Here is a 22869-nt window from a genome sequence, read left to right as displayed (position 1 = left end):
TGTGACAATCTCCCCCACCAGTTGAAGAGCCCCCCAGGTGGCTCGATGCACCGGCGGCACCCTGCTCCAGGGCTGGGCCCCCATGCACCCACCCGCCCACAACCCCGGCAACACACCAACCAGGACCCAAGCCCCCGAGGCCCGGTCCGGGTCCCAGCCCAGAGACGGAGCGCCCCCAGAACCTCACGCCCATCCCGGACCCACCCAGGGGCAGCCAGGCTACCAGGTCAGTAACCCACGTCCGTCAGCACAGACCCTCCCCTAGCCCCGCTGCACGCAGCCGCGAGGAAACAGTCACCTGAGAGCCAACAGAGCCCCTAACCGGACATGACCGCTACCCCGGGTTGAGCCCCCCAAGGAAGATGCCTCCGGGGAACCCCCCGACGCCCTAAGCCTGTCCCTACCCCCACACCAATCACAACAGTGAAGGCGGGACCAAACTATGACCACCCACCCCCACTAGGTGATGGAGCTGATCAAAGGAGCCCAGAGCAATTGATCTGATGTGGTGGCAGAGGCTGTATCAAGACTAATGTAATCTAATAGATAATTTCTATATTGGTTAGAATTAAGATTATTTTTATTTTTCCAGTTCATGAGGACTGTTTTCTTGGCTATGCATAGGGCAGTGAAAACCATATGGGCTATATTCTTTTCTGAAGTGACATTATCTAAGCTGCCCAACAAACACACTAAGGGGGAAGTTGGAATGTTACATTTCAGACACTTCGATAAGTCTTCACATATCTCGCGCCAAAACTTCTGAACTGGTGGACAGAACCAAAGAGCGTGGATATAATTGTCCGGTGAATTGGTTTGGCAGTGTGAGCAGTTGTTGGTAGACGTAAAGCCCATCTTGAACATCCGATGACCTGTATAGTGTACTCTATGTAATATTTTGTATTGAATTAATTGAAGACTGGGATTTCTAATTAGATGAAAGGTTTTTAAGCAAATCTGAGACCAGAAGTTTAGGTCTAAGTTAACTGATAAATCCGCTTCCCATTTTGCAATAGGAAGTGATATTGATTCATCTGTTTTAGAAAGCATTCTGTATATTTTGGATAGTAATTTGGGGGGTTTAAGAGTAAGAAATTGAACCACACTTGGTGGTGTTTGTAGTTCAACTTGACCCGGTTTAAATTTCTTTTTTACTATGGATTTAATTTGTTGATATTCTAAAAATCTTTTCTTGTTGATCCCATATTGTGTAACTAGTCCGTCAAATGAAATAAATTCTGTTCCTTCTAGTATATGTTCTAAATATTTGATTCCTTTACCACTCCAATCTGAAAAGTTTATCATATTATTGTTTTATAATATGTCAGGGTTGTTCCAGATAGGTGTACGTTTGCATGGGATTAATGAAGACGCCGTCAATTTTAGAAACTCCCACCATGCTGTCAGAGAAGAGCTGATGTTGATGCTTTTAAAGCATTCATGTCGTTGGATGTTTGAGCTGATAAATGGTAGGTCTGAGATCTCTAGATTATTGCAGAGTGCTTGTTCTACATCTAGCCAAGGTTCATCTAAGAGGGTGTGTTTTAGCCATCCTGAGATAAACTGAAGCCTGTTGGCTAAGAAGTAGTGCTGAAAGTTAGGCAGTTCTAGTCCTCCTTTATCCTTGGTCTTTTGTAGTGTTTTTAAGCTTATACGTGGGGGTTTATTTTTCCAAAGGAATTTGGACATACATGAATCTAGAGATCTGAACCAATCTTGTGGCGGTTTAGTTGGGATCATTGAGAATAAATAATTTATTTTTGGTAAGACCATCATTTTTATAGCGGCAACCCTTCCCATGAGTGATATGGGTAGACATTTCCATCTAGCCAGATCATCTTCTACCTTCTTTAAAAGTGGGATATGGTTTAATTTAGTTAGATCTGCAAGCTTGGGAGAAACATTAATACCTAAATATTTTATATTTCCCGATTGCAGTGGTGTAGAAGAGGAATTATGGAAGGAGCAATTAATCGGTAGGACTGTAGATTTTGACCAGTTAATTGAGTAATCTGATATTCTTGCAAAAGAGTTTATCAATTCAATCACCCCAGAGATATTGGTTTGTGAATTTTGGAGAAAGAGTAACACATCATCCGCATAAAGGCTGATTTTATGTTCCACGTTCTTGCATTTTATGCCCTTAATTACTGAATTCTGTCTAATTGCTGCTGCTAGTGGTTCAATAAAAATTGCAAACAGTGAAGGGGAGAGTGGGCATCCCTGCCTGGTGCCCCTCAAGAGACAGAAGCTGGAGGATGTCTGGTCATTTGTTCTAACACAAGCTGTTGGGGAATTATATAATATTTTTAACCAGTTTATGAAAGAGGATCCAAAACCAAATTTGTGTAAAGTTGCAAATAGAAATTTCCAGTTAACTCTGTCAAATGCTTTTTCTGCGTCTAAAGAGAATATTGTAGTTTCTAGGTTTTTACTGTATGAGTAGTCTATCAAATTAAGTAATCTACGTGTATTTGTTGATGAGTGCCTACCTTTTATGAAACCAGTTTGGTCAGGATGAATTAAGAGGGGGGTTATTTTCTCCAGTCTCTTTGAGAGAGCTTTGCAGATTATTTTAAGGTCTACATTTATAAGGGATATTGGACGATAGCTTGAGGGATATACAGGGTCTTTGCCTGGTTTTAGCAGGAGATTAATGTTTGCAGAATTCATATTTGATGGAAGTCTGCCCTTTTCTTTAATTTCCAACAACGTTCTGTAGAAAACTGGTACTAGAATCGACCAGAATTCTTTGTAGAATTCTGCAGGAAAGCCATCTGGACCTGGAGCCTTATTATTGTGCATACTTATCAGGGCTTCCTGGAGTTCACCTGGTGTCAGTGGTGAATCCAGTGCCATTGCTTGAGTGTCCAATAATTTTGGAAGAGTTATGTTGTCCAAAAACTGATCAATTTCTTTTTTAGATGGGTTTATTTGTGGTGAATACAACGTTTTATAGAAATCCCTGAAAATGTTGTTTATTTGTATCGGTTCATATAATGTGTTCCCAGATGAATCTTGAACAGCACATATAGTTGTTTTTTCTTTATTTATTTTTAGCTGGTCTGCTAGAAATTGACCGGATTTATTACCATGTTCATAATTTTGTAGGCGTAGTCTTTGTACTAAGAATTTTGTTTTTTTTATCAATTATCTCATTTAATTCTAGTTTTGTGTATTTTGTTCAATGTTTCCTGATCTTGGTGGGACGCGTAGGCTTCTTCTAGTGATTTGATGTTTTTTTCTAATTCCTGAATATTTTTGTTTTCTTTTTTCTTTTTATGTGATAAGAAAGAAATTATTTTACCTCTCATCACAGCTTTCCCTGCTTCCCATAGAACAGAAGCTGATGTTTCGGGAGTGTCATTATAGTCCAAATATGAAGTCCACTCTTTTTTAAAATATTTAATAAAGTCTTCATCTTTAAGTAGTGATATATTAAATCTCCAGTTTTTTCTTGGCGTAGTATTATTCTTGTGCATTAGTGTTAAAGATACAGGACCATGATCGCTGACAGCTATAGGGTGAATCTCAGTGTCTGAAATGTCGTTCAGCAGTGAGCTGCTGACCAAAAAATAATCCAGACGAGAGTAGGAGTGATGGACATGTGAGAAAAAAGTATATTCCTTACTGGTGGGGTGAAGGGAGCGCCATGCATCGCAAGGACCAAAGTCGCTCATATACTGTTTGATTATATTTGTGGACTGCCAATTACGCTGAGTTCCCGCTGTATTGAGCCTATCCATGTCTTCATTTAGTCCAAGGTTGAGGTCGCCTCCAAGAACAAGTGTGCCATCTAAGTGTTCAGAGAGTGCACTGAAAAAACCGTGAAAGAATGAGGGATCATCAACATTTGGACCATATACACTTGCAATACATAGCTTTTTATCACGTATAGATAGTTTAATGATTAAGAATCTACCCTCTGGATCTATAATTGTATCGAGTACTGTGAAATTAATATTTTTATGTATTAAAATTGCTGCTCCCCTTTGTCTAGAATTATAACAAGCTGAGAACACATTGGGAAACTCAGGTGTTTTAAGTTCATTCGAACCTCTAAGAGGTCTGTGGGTCTCTTGTAATAGGACAATATCCGCCTGTAGTTTTTTGAGTTGGTTAAATATTTTTAACCTCTTTTCTCTGGAGCCAGCTCCATTTATATTCCATGTAATGAACCTCAGTGTACCCATAGATGTTTGTGTATAACTAGGGATGTATGCTGTGTGCGTCGCTTAGACAGGTGGAGAGAATACGTCACTTGTTCATAAATAAAGAGAAGGAGAGAGAGAAAAAATGTGTGGCGAGATGCTCCCTCAGTCTGACTTTGTGTATGCATAGTTACTAATATGAGTAGGCTTGGCTTAAGTGTGTGTGTATCTTATATGACTGTGTGCGCTGTCTGACTGATGTAAATGTGACATGTATTATCTAACAGACACGCAACACTGAGACTTAAAACATCTATTGTGCTGTGTTTCACATATAAAACAGTTTCACATCATGAAGACGCTCTTCCAACACAGAGGCATATCTGAAATCAAAACAAACAAGCAAATATTAAAAAAATTCAATGGAGTTCCCCCCTTAAACTGTAGAAAAGTGAAATGGAAATCCTAATTTAGTCTCTAAAGACTGTTAATTCTATAAAGCAAAGAGAAGGCAAGGTTTCAGTGTCCATCAGTGATGTTCAACAGTTCATACACTTTCATCAAACCCATTGTAACAACATCCACGGTACTTTCAAAACAAGATACAGCAGAAACAGCTTTCCAACACCATTTTTTAAATTTTAAACCAGCACTTGTAATGAAAAAAATCTAGTGATGTAATCTGAAAATCTGGAACTGTTGGGCTCGTACTCACAATACAATGAACTGAGCAGTTAAGCTGATCTCCTTTTGTCTCGACAGATCAGAGAATAAACAATAAAAGGAACATAACAACTTATGCACTCAAATAAAAGGCAAAGCAAATAACATTACTTATTGCCTGTGTATGTCCGATCTTTGAACACTGACCAACCCTTTTTAAAAGTTTATAGAAAGATAAGATTGCTTAAATTTTACTTTTAACTTTTGTGTGAGTTATAGTTAAGTCATGTGTGTTATGACATCACAAACAGATTTTTAAAAATATTCTGAAGACGAACATGTTTACAGACTCGTTGGTGCTAAAATAAATAAATCATCTGTAAATCACACTTATGTGCTGGCACGTGACTGCAAGCAGTCTTATGTTTTAGCATTTTGTGATATTAAAATGGTAAAGAAATGAACTGTAGCTGCTTTCTTACTGTAATAAGAGTCATAGTGGAGTAAGTACTTTCCCAAGAGTAGGCCAAAGACACTAAACCCATTACAATAAGAACCTGACTGTAAAAGATTACTACTCATCTTAATCAGAATAACCTTAAAAAAAAATAATAAAAACAAACAAACAAAGCCAAAACCTCCATCCTTTCAACTTTCCTTAGACCAACAAATCTTTGACCACCTTTATTAAAAGGCGCTGTGCAAATATTTTATTTTGAAAGTTTAGTGACTGCTCAGCAGTTCCCATGTTTCCCTCCCTGCAAACTGTGGATTTGGGGTCTGTCTGCAGCAGGAGACCACCACACTGACAAGTGTAGGAAAACACAAGATGAAGCAAGCAGCATCTGGACTTTCAAGTTAATAGAATTAGTATAGCACCTTTAAGAATAAGAACCTGCCACAATATATATGAAGAATAAAAAATATATATTTTAGCTCCCATAAAGCATTCAGAGAATGCAGCATTTCATATTTGATCAGTGAGAAGTATCCCAGTCACTGGTTCCATATTTGGGGGGAAAAATAAGGTGACCTGCTCACTGATTCTGGATCAGCAGCACAGCACAGGAAAAAAAAAAAAATCAATGACCCAGTTACTGTAACCCAAGAGTTAAAATACAACGTACCAAACATGTTAATGAAGTTTACAAAAACAAAGCCTAAAAACATATAAAAACAACATACTGTACAACATGTATACATATTCTATACAACAGACTGTAAACACAGCTATCTAGTGGTCATGTATTTTGATACAGTAGCTAGAATGTTAAGTGATGACTGCCACAAGCAGCTCCAACAGCAGAGCCAACCCAAAGCCAGGATCCTGTTATTGATTGATACCATTCACATTCAGGGAGAGCTGGGTGATAACCCCAGAGGTTAGTGGCAAGCGACACTGTTCGAATGGTTTAAAACTTATGTGCAAATTTGATTATTCAGCAGATCAAACTGGAAGGAGCAGACTTTTTTTTCCCTGTTCAAATTGTAACACATTGCAACTGGTTATCAAGTCTGCTCATATTGCACTTGATAACCAAAATAAACAGCTAATCTGAGCTCTTTTGTTTCACCTGAATTAGTTGAAATCAATTCAAACAAATAAACTGAAGGACCAACAGTTTTCACTGATGGAAGCTAAGAAAGAAAAAAAAAACCCTATCATGCATGTTTGTAATAGTTTGTAAACAGTGCAGTAGACAAAGAAACTTTCTGACATTGGTTTGGCCGTACTGACTAATTTTTTCACTGCTATGCATCAAAAATGCTCTGAAAACAAACCAACCAAAAAAAAAAAAAAGCAACAATAAAGTTAATACTGCCAAAGTCCTGTCTGAGATGAGGCGGTGTGGGGCTTTACACGGAGATCTCCTGAGAAGGAGAGCAACACAGCCTGGAATCTGAGGGCGAGTCCTTCTGAGAGATGGATGGAAGAAAAAGAGGTGGAAAGAAGGTGGAAGGATAAAAGATGTTAATGCTGGCATTCAATCATAATACTATTTCACCTATACAACCACCAATAATACAGAGGAATCATGAAAACCGCAAAAGCAGAATGAAACGTTACAAAAACAAAATGTGTGCCTTTATGAATTAATAAGTATTTTCTAATAACGCAATTACCTACAAAATTATAACCATCAGTGTTTAAAATGGATTCGATTATGATTATTCATTATCTGCTTCTTGTATTATCTCTGCAAGAAGCAGAGATAGTGCAGGTAGATGACGTGTCTAACTGGTGTCACCCATCCACAGCAATGGACAGTGGACAGAGGTGAAGATCAGAGAGCAGGTAGGGTGGAGTGAATGAACACATACGTCAAGGATGACAGAAGGAGAGCAGCAAGAGTTTACAAGACCTGGTTTGGAGACAGTAGCACTAACAAAAAACACAGGAGGCTGAACAGGAAGTAGCAGATTTTTATTGGGAGAGATCAGAATGGATTAGTAGTGAGTGTATGAGAGGGACATTTCCATCTGAGTGGTTTGGACAAAGAGAGGCGAGCTTGAAATGGTTTAGACATGTGCAAAGGACGAATAGTGCATGTATAGCGCAATAGATGTTAAAGATAGAGCTGTCAGGAATGAGGAAAACCACAGAGAAGAGTCAAGTATGTAGTGACGGAGAACATGCAGACGGCTGGGATAGGGTGAGATGGAGGAAGATGATCTGCTGCAGCAACCCCTAAAGGGAGCAACCGAAGGAAGAAGAGACACGTCCTCTTTATAGTCTCATTTTTATAGTCACTAAAAGCCAAATTCATAAATGAAATTAAAACATGATTAATTCCACAGCCCAATTTAGTAATGAAGCCCAATATGCTTTGTTTACACTGATGGATCCGCATTAAAAAGCCCAGTCTTTTAGGTTGGAGAAGAGTAGATGAACTAGACAAGCAGATGAAATTCCCATTTAGACGTGACAGACTCTAATGCAGCGGTCCCCAACCCCCGGGCCTCGGACCGGCCGTGAGTCGTTTGGTACCGGGCCGCGAGAGAGGCTCAGGTGTGAAATGTATGGTTTTCAGGGTTTTTAATCGGTTTTCAGCGTTATTTTGTTATCGTTTTTATCGTTAACTCGGTTTTCCTGGGTCTTTTCACGTGTGTTATGAATAAATCTTTTTTTCGGTACCAGTACTAGTTTTATTTTGTTGTATTTATCCGCGACACCTAAAAGGCCGGTCCGTGAAAATATTGTCGGGCATAAACCGGTCCGTGGCGCAAAAAAGGTTGGAGACCGCTGCTCTAATGCACGTAATAAATCTTCATACATAGTATTAAAGATAGGAAATGAAAACACATTTAAAGTTAAGCCTGTGCAACTTCCTACAAAAACAAAAAAAAAGTAAATATGGAAAATGACAGTCCTAACACACAAAATTGAATTATTTGCAATAAACAGTTTTTCATTAGTGCCTGGAAGAAAAATAATTAATTAAAATTTGAACATTGACTTTTAAATATATATTAAGCAAAGACGAGTGGATGATGAAATACCTTGGAAACCTTCAGAGCTTTGTCTTTGTGAAAAGCAAAATCTGGGTTTTTTACTACCAGTCCTGCTTTTCCCAACAAAGGACTGTTCACCTACACACACACACACACACACACACACACACACACACACACACACACACACACACACACACACACAGGAAACAAAAGTATCACTGTTTGACATGACAGAGTCCTGGCTTTAAATACCATTTAGCACATGATGTTATCATATTTCCAAGGAAAAGTGAAATTTTGGGATCCCCCGTTTTGTGGTTAATACAAAAATGTCAGTGTTAGAAAAACAAAAACAGACTTACTGCTTGTAAGATGTCGTTCTCTTTATCAGATTTTCTTACAGTTCTGGTGAGAGCATCAGGAGAGATGTGTCTGACTCGTCTCTCTGCAGTCAGCTGCTCACCTCGAGCTTTGCGCTGTTACCAGAGGAGCACGGGGCAACAGTAAGAGACAGCAAAAGTTACATATGGATATGTACAACTTCATTATTAGCACTAAAAATCAACCTGTAAGCTCTTTGATTTTTCCAGTAATGCCTTTTTTAATATTTATATAATATTTGGTGATCACAGGTTTTCTGAACTGTCTTCCTTCTTTTTGTTAATGCATATAATAATGTTTTCATAAAAATCAAGTTTAATTATTAAACTTCATTTCTCAAGACTTCCCAGAATTATTTATTACCTTGATGAAGCCACCAAAGGAGCGGGAACGCGGGTGTTTCTTGCTGGGAGCTGGAGGGACCTGGCTGCCCTCATTGGTACGTGTCCCAGAGTTTGTCTGTTTGACTAACTGCACACAAAAACATCACATTACATTTTATTTCAAAAGAAACTGAGCTGTCAGATTTTAGTATAGTATGAAGACCCTTAAGCGAACCTGTCTAACAAGTTTCTTCTTCTTGGCAGAGTCTGGCATGTTGTGGTGGACGTGTCTGAAGAGCTCCTTCAAAGCCTCCTCTGTATATTGGTTAGCTGGTGACTGACACTGCTCCTGAGAGCCGGGGCCCAGAGCAGCTGCCCTCTTCAGAGGTAGTACTGTCCGCTGAGCAGGGGAGCTGCTGGTCGCCAGAAGCTCCAGATCATCCTGACAGAGCACAGGACAAGTCAGACTGTACACTTGAGGGCACACCGTTTGTATTAGAGCCATTACTGCACATTAATGCAGCCATTTATTCTAAATGCTTTTTAAGGTTTCACACATAATCACACTTGGATGTATCAGGTACAATTTGGGGCCTCAATTTGACATCAAACCTGCCCTGCTAAAACCAAACCTTAGCATAACCATCGTCATACTTTTCACTGACTGTAAAAAGTACGAGGAAGTGAAGAAAACAACTTAAAAGTTGTCTTTTAGTTTTTATTGTCTTTTCAATTAATTTATTGTTCCAAAATTCAAAAGCAGGAGAAATGCAACATAATGTGAACTTGGTTCACTAACCTTGGTCTGCAGAGCCTTGGTCCCAATGAAATGCATTCTAGCGTATTCCCGCAGGTAGACTGGGGCCTGAACAACATACAGCAGAAAGATGTGCCTCACTAAACCAGTAACATGACATTTTTAAAACCCTGATTCATTTTCAAAATGTTCAGCTGTTAAGTCACACGTTTGTCTATAATCACCCTGAAGAGTTTCTGTGAGTGTTTGATGAGAAAAGCCATGCTGCTGTTTAGTTTCTTCAGATTGTCTTTAAGGTCACCAGCTGTCATCTAGAGCAGGAGAACAGAATGAAGAAAATATAAATCTTACCAGTGTAAAAATGCAGGTCTTTTAACCTTCATAGGATATTGTCATGAAAATGTAGACTCAATAACAAAATGTATTTAACAAGCTTTTCAAATCTCTGTAATATAAGATCTGATTACATGTTACATTTTTCCAGGTTTGAATCAGCCTCAATGTATTAATTTATTATTTTCATTGATGCTGCTTTTTTAAATTGCCCAAGTTCTAACAACATATAAGCCCCTCCAATAAAGACAAAATGTGGGTTTTTTAGTCTGTGTTACAAAACATGTGCATTCCCTTAAAATCCATCAGCATATCCCAAACATTTGATTCTATTCATGTGAACGTAGTGTTTTCAGTGGGATCCATCAGGATACTCGCCATCCTCCACTGCATGAATGACTGATGTAAAAACTATTTAGCTTCCAAAATGAGCAAGACACTCTTGATCTATAATTTGCAAAGTTTTTATTTCTTTTTCTGAGAATCTTTAATATGGAGTAAATTATGACTCTTACATGTCTAGGCCAGAGGACGTGTGGAGCAAACATGAGGGCCAGGTTGAAGGAGGACATCTTGTTCTTGTCCTGCTGCTTGGCGGTGTGGTAAAGCAGGTCCAGCAGCAGTTTGAGCAGTGAGCGGTTGGCCTGAGGTAGGAGCAGGAAAAGAAGCTGCAGGGCTTCAATCTGACGCTCCTTGTTGGGTATCGTGGTCTTGTTGCCTTGTTCATCAAACAGAGTCATGTCTAGAAAAAAAGTTATTTAAAACAGACAAAATAGATTCGAGTGGCTATGTATTAAAAAACACAAATGTTTCACCAAAAACATGACAGAATTATTAAATGAGAATTGTACCTCTGTTCTAAAGTGAGAAAATAAAGGTATAACCAAACGTGTGTTTGTTTATATTCCTACCAGCTATTTTGAGGTGAGCATGAAAGTGTCTGTGTGTCAGCAGGGGCTCCGGCAGCTCTCCCAGGAAAGTCTTCAGCAGCGTGGCCGCATCATTGGGATGAAAGTCCCCAGACTCCAGGTTGAAATCAGCCCCACTGTTGAGGAGCTCCTTCAGGGCCTGCTGTCGAACACTGTTTCCAGGCACCCGAAACAGTCCCTCAACGTGCAGATCTAAGTGTGCAAGACCAGAATAATCGAATGTCATCATTCTGGATCAGTTTACGGATTCACCATTCCTGGATGGCATCAAAACAAGTAACACAAGTAAATAAAACAAGTAAATAAAAGTCAGATCCGCTACAAAAAAACTGAATTCAAATGTTTGGCACTGCAGAAGGAAAAAGGATTGTCCCTCAAAACAGATCATTTTCCGAATTGTACAGAAATATTTTGGATTTAGGGCAAGTGATGTTAACCAAGAACAACTAGCTTGCAACAATGAACTGAAATCCCCAATGCAATTGCATTCCACGTGGCCAAAGATGTGTCCACTACTCACACAGAGACACAAAGGCTTCAATAAAATGGTCAATGTACTCAGACAAAACAGACGTTATCCTGTTCTGTAATTATTTTTCCGAAAATGGAAATACTTCTACTCTATGCAAAATGATCATGGTAATCGTTTTGCACATAATTGTGCAACCCTATTTAATATGGCTGATTGGAACAGTTAATGCATATGGTGCATACATGTATTCAATTTGAAAATATGCTGACTGTTAAAGTCTTTTAATAATCACCACATTTAGCAGGATATTTCAAGCTTTAAAAATAAGTCAGTTTTTTCTTTGCGCTTGCACTCAGTGTGTTTTGTCAATGTATCTGAACAGTATGAAGAAGTTGTGGCAAACGTGTAGTAAGAGTTAACATATAGTACATATCAAATAAAATTTGCAGTGCTAAACTTTCAAAACTGATTATCTTGTTATTCTGCTCTGAATCCAAAAATGTACTGCATGATTGTGACCTCAGGAGAGTTTGTCTAAAAGAGTGCACAAACTGAGAAAGCCTCTTCACAAATGAAACACGGCCAATGTTGCAGCCAGTGTAGTTGCTTTCTACATGAGCGAAGAGGACACGGATGTATTAACAACTGATTAAGGAATCTGCGAATATCATTTAAATCACTCACTTTTACTCAGGTAATCAATAAGCTTGTACATCTGGGCCATGCAGCTTTCTGTCAGACAGGTTCCAAACACAAGGCTCTTATCTGTGAAAGCATGAAAAAGGAGATACTAAAAATTAAAGACCTCTCAACAAATTTGCATATTCTGCATGCGCTTTCAGTTTTCACCACAGTCGTAACCTAGCTGAGTGTCTGACCTTTGCGTTTAAGAAAGTTGAAAGAACGGAAAAATCCTCCATTTCCGCCTGTTGGGGTCTTGGGGCTGTCCTCTCCCAGAAGCTGTGCAAACTCTGACCCAGGAAGATCAATTAGTCTAGTAATGTTACTGAGCGCCAGCTCCAGGAAAACATCTGGGTTCTCATGGCGGAGTTTCTCAACAAAAAAGTCTGGGTTGAAGATGACTGGTGGTCGGCCAGCACGAGAAGCCCCAGGAGATTCCTCATGGTTGATCACCATACTGTACACTGTATTGCTGAGGAGGAGATGCATAAGGTTAACACATGTATACAAGTGTGAGGAGGACACTTTACATTTAGATTTAGCACTTTTATCCAAAGGGCTCTGGAATCGGTGTCTCATTCAACTATTTGCTGATACACCCATAACAGTGAGTCACCATCCAAGGTGGCCTTAACTATGTGGGATTCACAGTTTCACCCAAAGAAATGTTAACATAAACAGCAATAAGGTGTACACAAACTGTCTTATAGATCTGATCTTCAAAATTCAACATCTCAAGCAAAGTTTGATAAGAACTTTAAGACAGTAAGCTACGGCAAACAAGATTACTTTGTTATTTAGCTCGTTTTACCCTCTGAAGAAGCTGAATGCATACACAGACAGTGATAGCGTGTATATTATAGATGTTAACCTAGATCCATTTTAGCTGATGTGAAGTAGATCAGCCCAAACACATTATGTACATTCAAGCAACTCAGCTAACATTGCCAGTGCTTTATGTTCCCACTAGTATCCGATAATATTTTTAGACGTAGCTATACATTTAAATTGCTCCAAAACTGTAACTAATATAATGTGTGGGTGTTTTAAACTGCATTACGACGACGACAAGCTGATGACACGCTGCTGTGCCACTACACTAAAATGACCAAGCTTGTGAGTGGCAGTTTATCACTCTCATTAACATAACGCGTTTTCAGCAGTTTAAAAACTCCATAGTTCAGCAATAAGCGTAAGAAACTCCTCGTCTATGTTAATACCAACAAAATATAAAAAATCTATTTCGTTTTTACCTTCTTTTTTCTGTGTTTTCATCTGCAGCTTTACTTGTAGCCATGTTCAGTTTGAATGCTCGGCTGTTGTCTTCTGGGCACCGCCTACGTCGTCAACCATTGGTGGTTGTCGAACTCGGGGCGTGACACGAGGGCCATGATTTGCATGTCTCTTACTATGATTGGTCAGTTTGAATGTAGGGGTTAATAGAGAGGAAAACGATATCAGTAAACAAACAGAGCTGAATGAACTAAATATTCAGCTCATTCAGCTATTATATATCCGCAAATTTTACACAAAATATCAGCCAGGCGTCAATTCTTTTTTTTAAAAATTACAGTTACTTTTGCGTTGTCAAGTATGACCTTATTATTAATAGTAGTAGTAGTGATAGTATTAGTAGTAGTATATATATATGATTTAAAATTGCCCATAGGTGTGAGAATGGATCTCTGCCACGACAGACTGGCAACCTGGTGTACCCAGCCTCTTGTTCTATTGCAGCTGGTATAGGCTCCAGCCTACAGATTGGGTTCTCATTTTTTCCAGATGATTGGGCACCGTGGAGAAGAAGAGAAATTTAGTTTGTTGTGAAGAAGTTATGTGGAGCAGTTACAAAAGTTGAAAAGTGATCATATAAATGGGGGTTTAAATTTTCAACTGATAAGACTAAAATAATGTTTTTTACGAGGAAAAGAGCTGGTAATAGTATCAACCTCAAATTAAGTGGACAAGAGTTGGAAAGAGAACAACCTAAATTTATTGTATTTTGGTTTAATGAAAGGGTGACATGAGCTGTAAATATTAATAATAATAATAATAATACACACGTGCATATTAAACATAATGAGGAAGTGACAGAAATTCTTTGAAAACCATTTAGTATTAGTAGTAGTATATATAATCCAAAACCATTGGATTATTCAGAGCAGTATTATATCAGTGCTCCATATAATTCTCCATAAATGGCAACAGCATGTAACAGCTCCATATAATTCAGCAGCAGGTACAAGTCTTCATAAATTCAACAATATCCATTATCAGTCTCTAAGACGCTCCATAAGTGCATTTAAACAACCCCGACAGCAACATTACAGGAAGTGATGAAAAGAAAGAAAAGAAACGCCACTTCCATGGCTGCAGGTGTATCAAATAAAGCACCTAGGCACGCAGACTGCTTCTACAAACATTTGTGAAAGAATGGGTTGTTCTCAGGAGATCAGAGAATTTGAGCGTGGCATCGTGATATGGTGCCAGCTGTGCAACAAGTTCAGTCATGAAATTTCCTCGCTACTAAACATTCAACTGTTAGTGGCCAAAGGGATCACCAACTTTCTGCAGAGTCAATCACTACAGACCGCCAAACTTCATGTGGCTTTCAGATTAGCTCAATAACAACCGTAGAGAGCTTCACAGAATGGGTTTCCATGGCCAAGCAGCATCCAAGCCTTAAATGCAATGCAAAGCACCGAATGTAGTCCCTTCTATATCTAGGGTGTTCTGTATAATGTTTGATCATGATTATACTTTTTTTTATATATTTTTTCTACAGTAAAAAAGTGACCTTGGATTTCATATATTTCTTACACAGAACATGCAAATAAAGATTTGAAAATATTTTGTAGCTGTTGTTGAAGAGCTGCGTCAGAGGTTTGCTCTGCTGTGACAGAGCTGCTGCTGAACAACAAACTAGTTGTTAAGTTATGAAGTTAATTTCCTTCTCATAAAAAGTCTTTATGACACAGCAACATGACTGTTTAGTTTTGTTGCATTTGTGCACTTTGCAATGCAATTACTTCTCTGCTTTTCTGTGCTTCGAGACATCACTTCTGATGAGTGTGTGTTTAATGTCCACAGTGTGACAAAGTGGATCTGTAGTCAAATCCATTCATTGTTAAGTTTTGTTTTTTTTATCCCTACCTATTAAAGTAACTCTCTCAAATTACACCAGCCAGGAGTGCAAGATCGGAACAAATGAAAATTAAAAGAATAGATTCATTCAATTCAACACACTTTTATTAAAATTTACATAGGTAAAGACCATGTGAGACATTTGCAGAGTGCAGTAATCACTGTCACAATGCGCATTAGGCAAACTGTTGAAAGAGTAACACTATTGTGGTGGTTGGATGGCATGTCTTTCTGGTGACAAATTCCACACTAAATTCAAAATTGTCTGTGGATCACGTTGTCATAAAACATATACAATTTTCAAGGTAACTGTGTGCCACAGATTTTTTAATTCCTATTTGGAATTACTTTAATTTAAATATAATTTAAATATTCTTCTCCTGAAAGTGAAACTGACAAATACACATGCCATGAGGCCAGTGGCAAAAAATACTTTTGGTAACAACTGACAGCATTTGGACTGGAGCATTTAAAACTAGGTCACTGGTTGGCCCAATATTAAAGGAGAGGATGCTTAAACATTAAAAGCATATGGACTCTTCCTTCAGGAATGTTGCAATGCTATGGAGGAATTGTAGCACTTGGAAGAATTAAGCATGCTAGCTGACATGAAAATTCAGATTCAGAAGTTTCCATTCAAACTGAGAGAAAAATGGAGAATAAACACAAACAAGATTCTTGAGAGGACTGACCAAAGAGCATGTCTTCTAGATATTGGTAACTTTATTGAACATCAGATTAGGATTATACCAGACCCAGTTTTTGGAGATATACAGGATTTACAGCTGCAAAGGGAATCATAAAACCTATTAAATCTCAAATAAAATTGCAGTTTAAAAGAAACACCTTTGTCACTCATGTTTCTCTTAAGAATGACTGTAAAATTGCTTCTTTCAAACATGACAAGTCTCCTGTCAAATCAAGCTTTTTCCTGTCTGTATTGTGTACAGGATGGTCATATATTGGAACAATGTCGACAGCTAGGAAAAAGGTCACATGGGGAAAAATGAGACTTTATAAAGTATAACTGACTGTTTGACTGCACAGTACAGAGTCCTGCCTATTGAGTGTAGTACCAGCAAATGTGACAGAAGAGACTTCTCGTTAAAAGGTTTCTTGAAACATCTTCAAAAAACTAAAGAAGTCAATTCACTTTTCTCTTTAAGCTCCTTCGATCAGAATAGAATGTTATCATTTAGAATGGAATATCATGAAGAATCATATTTTATCATGCAGAATGTAACATTATCGTCTAAAATAGAATGTCAAAATATGCAAGAAAATTTCAACTTGTCCAATGAAACATACTCAAGTATGGAATGTCACAGTGCCGAATGCAATGTCATCATATACAATGGAATGTCATTGTATAGAATGGCATTTTATCATGCAGAATGGAATTTCATTGTCTAGCATGGTAAATAATCATGTGGAATAGAACATCATCATGTAGAACACAATGTCATAGTGAACAATTGAACCAAATGGCAAAACAAACAAACCCACCAACTTTATGCTCTGAACCACTGAACAAGTGAAACGTATAAATGAAATTGATGATTTATTTTAGTGAAGAACACAGTAAATGGAGCTGTGATAACTGGGATATGTATTGAGAATACCTGATTGGAGGCAGGCGTATGTCTGTGATATGTAAAGGCGATCAATCAGCATGTGTTTTTCAGTAGTTGCAGGAGCAATAAGTTGCGTATATCCTCTTGACATAGATGCTTTTTTCCCTCTTCTCATAAGTCTCCACAAACAATGACTGGTTGGTGATTCGTCATGTTCAATGAGTCCAACAGGTTTTGCATTTGTGGTAAAAACCTGTTGTGGCTGTAATTTGGTGGTCTGTATACAGTTGCAATCAAAGCTCTGACTGGTGATTCAACTTTGAGGACAACAAATTCAAGGTCAGTCACATTTTGCAGGTATTTTCAGGCCTCAGCTCTAAGAGTTTTCTTATAGTACAGTGTAAATCCACCACCATTTACCTTTGCCGTGTCTGTATGGTTTGTGTAAGAGACGTGTCTGCTGTATTGTTCCAGCTGGAGGAAGAATGAGAGGATCCAGACAAGTGTGTTTCTCAGAAGCAAGTTGGGTATTTTGGTCAGACATCTTACATGTTATATACTTGTCAATAAATTTGTACACATGGTCTTTGAGGTCACTTCCTAATTCAGGTGGATCTTTGACCTAAACCAGTAAATGGATATGAGGGCTACCTCTAGCCTGAAACTCCATTCTATAGAAGTCACCTTCTACAGGATCAGATTTGCCATTAGGGCATCGATTCTCTTTTCAAACATGCGCATGACAGTGACAGGTTTGTATCAGAGAATTTCACACTTTGAATTCCAGTCAAGCTCTGAAAACTCCACTTGTTCACTTTGTTGAGTTTTTATGCCTTCAACAACCTCAGGCCATTTTATTTCAGCAGTCCAAAATGTCAGGAAAAAAGTTGGCTATCCTAGCTGTCTGACCATAGCATGGATATCTTTCAGTGACCTTCTCCCAATAGACTGGAGTACCTCTCAGAGGTTTGATGAAGCGTGTTCATCTTTGTTATCTATCAATTTCACCACTTCATCTTTATTCTGAAGCATTCTGTTAGAGTTTTAGATTCATCTTTGGTGATTGCCTTACTTTTGTGCAATTGAATTGACATGCTGTTTGTAGCCATGTGTGTTTCTGTCACAAACTGTGAAAAAAATAAGTTGCAAAGCGTGTATCTGCAGAGAACATCCGTGAATTAAAGTACATGCTTGGGGACAGTTTAATTTGTCTGGCTTTATCTAATCTGTTCTGTCCAGTTGCAAACTGCTCAAGAAAGGTTCAAGTTTAGGAACAGAGAAAAAGCCAACAGGTTTATTTCCTTGGGCAGGTGCAAAGGTAAAAATTCCTTTGCCATATGATAACATTTCCTGTGCTATATCTGGTGGTTGCATACAGGTATCCAGAGAAAGACCAGGTCGAAGTTCCTCCTTTTCCTTCTCCATATCTTTTAATGGCTCTTCATTTGAATTTGACTGTTCAAGCTCTATTTGTTCATTTACGTTGTTAGATGGCTGAAGCAGCTCAGCTGCTGTATCCTCAGTGGTTCTCCTTTCTGACACAATTTGGTGTTCTGAGTTTCTGGGCTGTGCACCCTGTATATCTGCATCAGGAGTGCAATGTTCTGTCTCTATTACCTGATTATCTGTGGGATTTTATAAAGTAGCTTCCTCATCAATTGACACATTTTTGTATTCTGAATATATTTCTTTTAGTTTTGATAGTCCTGCTAACACATTCTTTGTGTTCAGTGTAGAAGTGCTGGTATCCTTTGTACCTGGTGTGCCTTTTCAGTTTTACCTGCAGGAGTTGGCCTTCATTGCTGCGTCTTTGGAGCAAGTTTACTGTGGTTTCTACATCTGATGGTAAACAAACAGCCCCACGTATTGCTCTTTGCTGTCGTTTGGGCAATGCGATGATTTTGGCAAATGGAAGAATTTTAGCAATCAGTTGTTGTTCAAGTATATTTAATTCACTCAGTTCAGCTGGAATGGGTACTAGTGCTACAATGTGTGCCACTGCTTTTTTTTTAGGTGGCTGTCACAACTGTGGCAGATCCACTCTTGCATTCTTTGTTTTGGAAATTACAAAGAGTTGCGCTTTCCCTGTCACAAACATGGACACATTTCCCTGTCAAGCAAGTAGCAACAACGTGACTATTTCTAACACTTGTTGCAGTGTTTAATTTGATCAGGAAACAGTTCTGTGCCACACTGTACAGACATGGGTGGGCCCTAATCGAATTCTTTCACGGAAAGCTAATATGGCAGCTTGCATCAGTGTTCACTACACCCTATGGCTGTGCTTCAGACTGGAGTTTGCTGGCATTGTTGTGAGCCAGCTGTATTTTATCTTCATTCTCAGTGCGCAGTGCAACTTATTATGTATGGAGAAAAATCCAGTTGTGGTCATTTTGTGTCTCTGGTACAGGACACTGTATATGGTGCAGTCAGAATTGTGGGTCATTGTGATACCTGACATGAATTGTTTTTGTTTGTGCCTGTAGTTTGGATCAGATGCGTACCTTCTTTTTTATGCTCTCTTCCTTTCTCTGACACCATCCTCTCTGTATTTCTGGTCCATGTATTTTCTTTTCTGTCTGCTTTGAAAATCAGGATCTGTGGTAGATCTTCTGATGATAGTCTCTTTTTGTTTTGAAAATGAGGATCGGTTTGGTACCTCTTCACCTTATGGGCTTTTATTTTTCCTTGAATATGAGGATTTGCAAAATAATAATTTTTGTTTGTGGTAATGACAGTTTTCAGCCTAATGAGTTTTCATAGCCATCTCATCTGAAATTCAGGACAGCTGGCATATCGTTGTTCTCATGTCCTTTTTATTTTTTTCTCTTTTGTCTTTGCCTCTTCATCAGATGAAGATTTGTCTTCAGGTTGTACATGCTGCCTCTGACTTGTTTTGGCTTGGCAGATCGCTTACTTACGTCGTTTATTTAGTTTGCACACATTTTCTGCTGTTTTGGGGTTTTTATCTGTGACTTTGTCTTTCATTTAGTTCAAGATGTTCTTGTTCTTTCCTGATGCTGCCTGTTGGTTCAACAGATGTTTCAAGTTGGTCTTCAGATTTGATTTGTAGCCCTTTTGTCTTCTGATGAGTCTAAAGTACTTTGTAACATTGTCATGTAGGTTTGGCCTGATTCTGGTTGAGGCACTTGTAGCAGTAGCTCTTTGTGTTACCTGAGTTGACTGTCCAGGATGTTCACTGTGAGTGCTGATACTTTTGAACTGGTGCAAACTCATATCTTTCATAACTGCCACAAATTTAAAGGTCACAGGGAGTTGATCAGGTCATTCATGAGTGAAAGTGAACCTGCTTCACTTCTTTAGTGTAAGTCAAAGAATCCATACCTCCTTGATCTGTCATGGAAAACTGCAACGCACTCAGGTGAGACCAAAGCATGGTTCACATCTGTTGACAGACACTTGAGGCAACCACCTCTTTTGTTTTTGAGGACTTTTTTTCTGCTGCTTTCAGGTATCCATACCGCACATCTTCCACGTTCACACTGTAGACATTTGTGTCTGTAGGAGCTTGATCGGGTAGTTCTTCTATTGTCAGATTGTGCATATAATGATCCTCCTGCAGAAGATTTGCTTTAACCCAACCATAGAGTACATCTCCCTGTTTGAGCACCTTATCAAGTTGGGCTGTGTTGAATTGTCATTCCTTATTGTGGTAGGCCAGGAATCTGAGGGAATTACATGTGCGTTGATAATTTCTAGAGAATTCTCGATTTAAACCTTTCATCACTTTGACAATGAGTTGCACTAACACACCAAAAGTGCTGAACTTTGTTGCTCTGTAGCTCCTCCGTCAGTAGGTCTTCATTTGTGTCGTGGAGAGGCTGTTCAAGGAATGATAGAGGGGGCACATGTTGTTCTTAAGCATTTAATGAAATGTGTTTCAAGGTTAAGCAATATAATGTATTTTCTCTTGTTACAACGAAGTTTCAAATGTCTTACATTTTCAAAGCAGACTCATTACTTTTGGTATATTTCATTTATTGTGTGTGTGTGACATATGACATGTTTCATATTGTGAACAAACTGAGGCACACTCACTGTGATATTTAAAAGTTGCATGAAAATACTGTGTAGTTTTGTGCAGGAAAAACGGGTTAGATTGCACGTGGGGAGGAGGAGGTGGTGCTCATAAAAAAGACCAGTACGACGTCTGTCATATCGACCTGGTTTGGGTTTAAGCAGTCGGATGTTGAGCAGAAAAATATCATCTGCAAATTATGCCGGGCGACAGTAATAGAGAAGAGAGGGAATACAAGTAATTTGTTTTATCACCTCATAACAAAGCTTGTTTTGGAATATGATTAAAGTCAAAAACTGCACGCTCCACAGACGCCCAGTCACTCAAGTGGAAAGAAAAAAGGTAGTCCTACCTAGCCTTACACACCAGTAACTGATATTTCCCAAGCCACATTTTGCACTTTTTAAAAAAACCAAAAAAACCCAAAAAACTATTTAGAATTGTTTTACTGATATTTTACTTGTGTGTTGGTTTTTTGTTTGTTTGTTGTTGTTGTTGTTGTTTTTGTGTGTGTGTTACATTGTTTGGAAAAAGATCTGTTACATCTTAAAATTTATTTGAATAATTTTGTAATTTAAATGGGAAAAAAAAAGTTTTGCACAATGTTCTTAAAATGGCATTCTGTACTGTTCAGTCATTTTTGACAGCAGAAAAGAATATATCGCAATATATTGTGAGTCATCTCTTTCCTTCTCATTTTCCTGTTTAGGGGCAAAGTCACCCTCTACAATGGAGGCAAAAGAAAATAGATGTATTTTCCCTTTTTTCTGTTCATGTTCTACTTTACTGATTCAAGCTGGGAGCCTTTATTAGAATTAAAATTTAGACTGAAATAAAGTGTGTATTCTATCTACTAATATATTTTATCATTACATGAATATAGCCTGAGGTTCAGTTAGCTTTGCATAAAATGGTTTGTAGAAATGTTAGAAATTCAAGGAACTACTTTTCTTTAAGTATATTTCAGGAGTATTTTTAACACGAGTATCTGTACTTGCACTAAAGTACAGAGTGTCTGTAATTTGCCACCTCTGAGAGCGACCTCTGACCTTTGCCACCTCTGAGAGCGACACAGAGAGAAGCAGATGGAGACAGTCAGATATTCAGAAATACCTTTCCAGAAAGAAAATGGGTGCAGGATGGTGCTTCATCCACTTTCCAGATGTGTTACAATAGTAGAGGTGTCCTGGCCATCTGTTAACACGTGGGAATTTCTTATACTGGGTTTCAACATTTCAAATCAGGAGTTAAATGGAATTGTCATCAGATAGATGTGTGAAACCATTATAGCTCCTGTTAGCTCAAAGCTATAATTTTTTTTCTTTTTTTAACGAGATCAGCTAAAGACACAATTTACAAAGTGATGATACTTGTGCAAAGTGGGGCTATTATTGGAAAGAAAAGAAGTTTGAAAAGTGAAATTAAACTACGGTTATAAAACAGAAAATGAGGGGGAATACCTTTTTAGCTGGAGAATTTGAAGGCGAGTGGAAAGCATCAGTTACCCAGAACGGTTTTGCTGGTGGAGGTGTCTGAAATCTGATAACATGTGATCTTCATTAAAATGATAAAATCTAGTAACACATTTGAAACAGTGAAACATGTTTAAAGAAAACAAGTAACAGTAGTGGTTACTGAACTTACAAAAGAATCCCCGCTGTTTGCACAATGGTAAAATGCCAGCAGCAAGCAACTCCAGATGTTCACAGCTCACACTTAACACCTCAAATTGATCAAAATCTCACAAACCTATAATATTGCATTATGAGTAGATATGGGGCCTTTGAATGAAGAGTGAAAATGAAAAAAAGCCAATTAAGCATTAGGAAGGGGCCCAAGACTATGATCAAATACTTAGCTTAACTTTCTGTATAGAATAAGACTGCAGATAGAATAAATAGTGCATTTCTATCACACAGATTTGTTTAGAAGTTAACTAAACTTGTAAACATGTTGTACCATTACT

General features: G+C 38.4%; 1 protein-coding gene across 3 annotated transcripts; it reads right to left on the bottom strand.

The window, feature by feature from the left end:
- Positions 1 to 4449: 4449 nt before the first annotated feature.
- On the bottom strand, positions 4450 to 13509 carry arhgap19 (Rho GTPase activating protein 19). 3 transcript variants are annotated; one of them, XM_085458162.1, is made up of 12 exons: positions 13400 to 13509; positions 12344 to 12618; positions 12150 to 12230; positions 10976 to 11185; positions 10580 to 10806; positions 9956 to 10042; positions 9774 to 9839; positions 9210 to 9416; positions 9015 to 9122; positions 8633 to 8746; positions 8316 to 8405; positions 4450 to 6728 (listed from the first exon to the last, which is right to left on the bottom strand). In XM_085458162.1, the coding sequence occupies exons 1-12, from the start codon at positions 13441 to 13443 to the stop codon at positions 6672 to 6674; spliced, it is 1566 nt and encodes a 521-aa protein (XP_085314288.1). In that variant the 5' UTR covers positions 13444 to 13509; the 3' UTR covers positions 4450 to 6671. The 3 variants fall into 3 exon arrangements, with proteins under 3 accessions (XP_085314288.1, XP_085314287.1, XP_085314286.1); XM_085458161.1 differs by having other exon boundaries at positions 4450 to 6731; positions 13400 to 13508; XM_085458160.1 differs by lacking the exon at positions 4450 to 6728 and adding an exon at positions 7089 to 7503.
- Positions 13510 to 22869: the final 9360 nt, after the last annotated feature.

The sequence above is a fragment of the Copadichromis virginalis genome, linkage group LG6, assembly GCF_057382275.1.
Source record: "Copadichromis virginalis isolate Kocher_CV1m ecotype Utaka linkage group LG6, C_Virginalis_male_GT1.1, whole genome shotgun sequence".
Lineage (NCBI taxonomy): Eukaryota > Metazoa > Chordata > Actinopteri > Cichliformes > Cichlidae > Copadichromis > Copadichromis virginalis.
The sequence above is the reverse complement of the archived record's forward strand: the minus strand, read 5'-3'. Positions and strand labels throughout refer to the sequence as shown.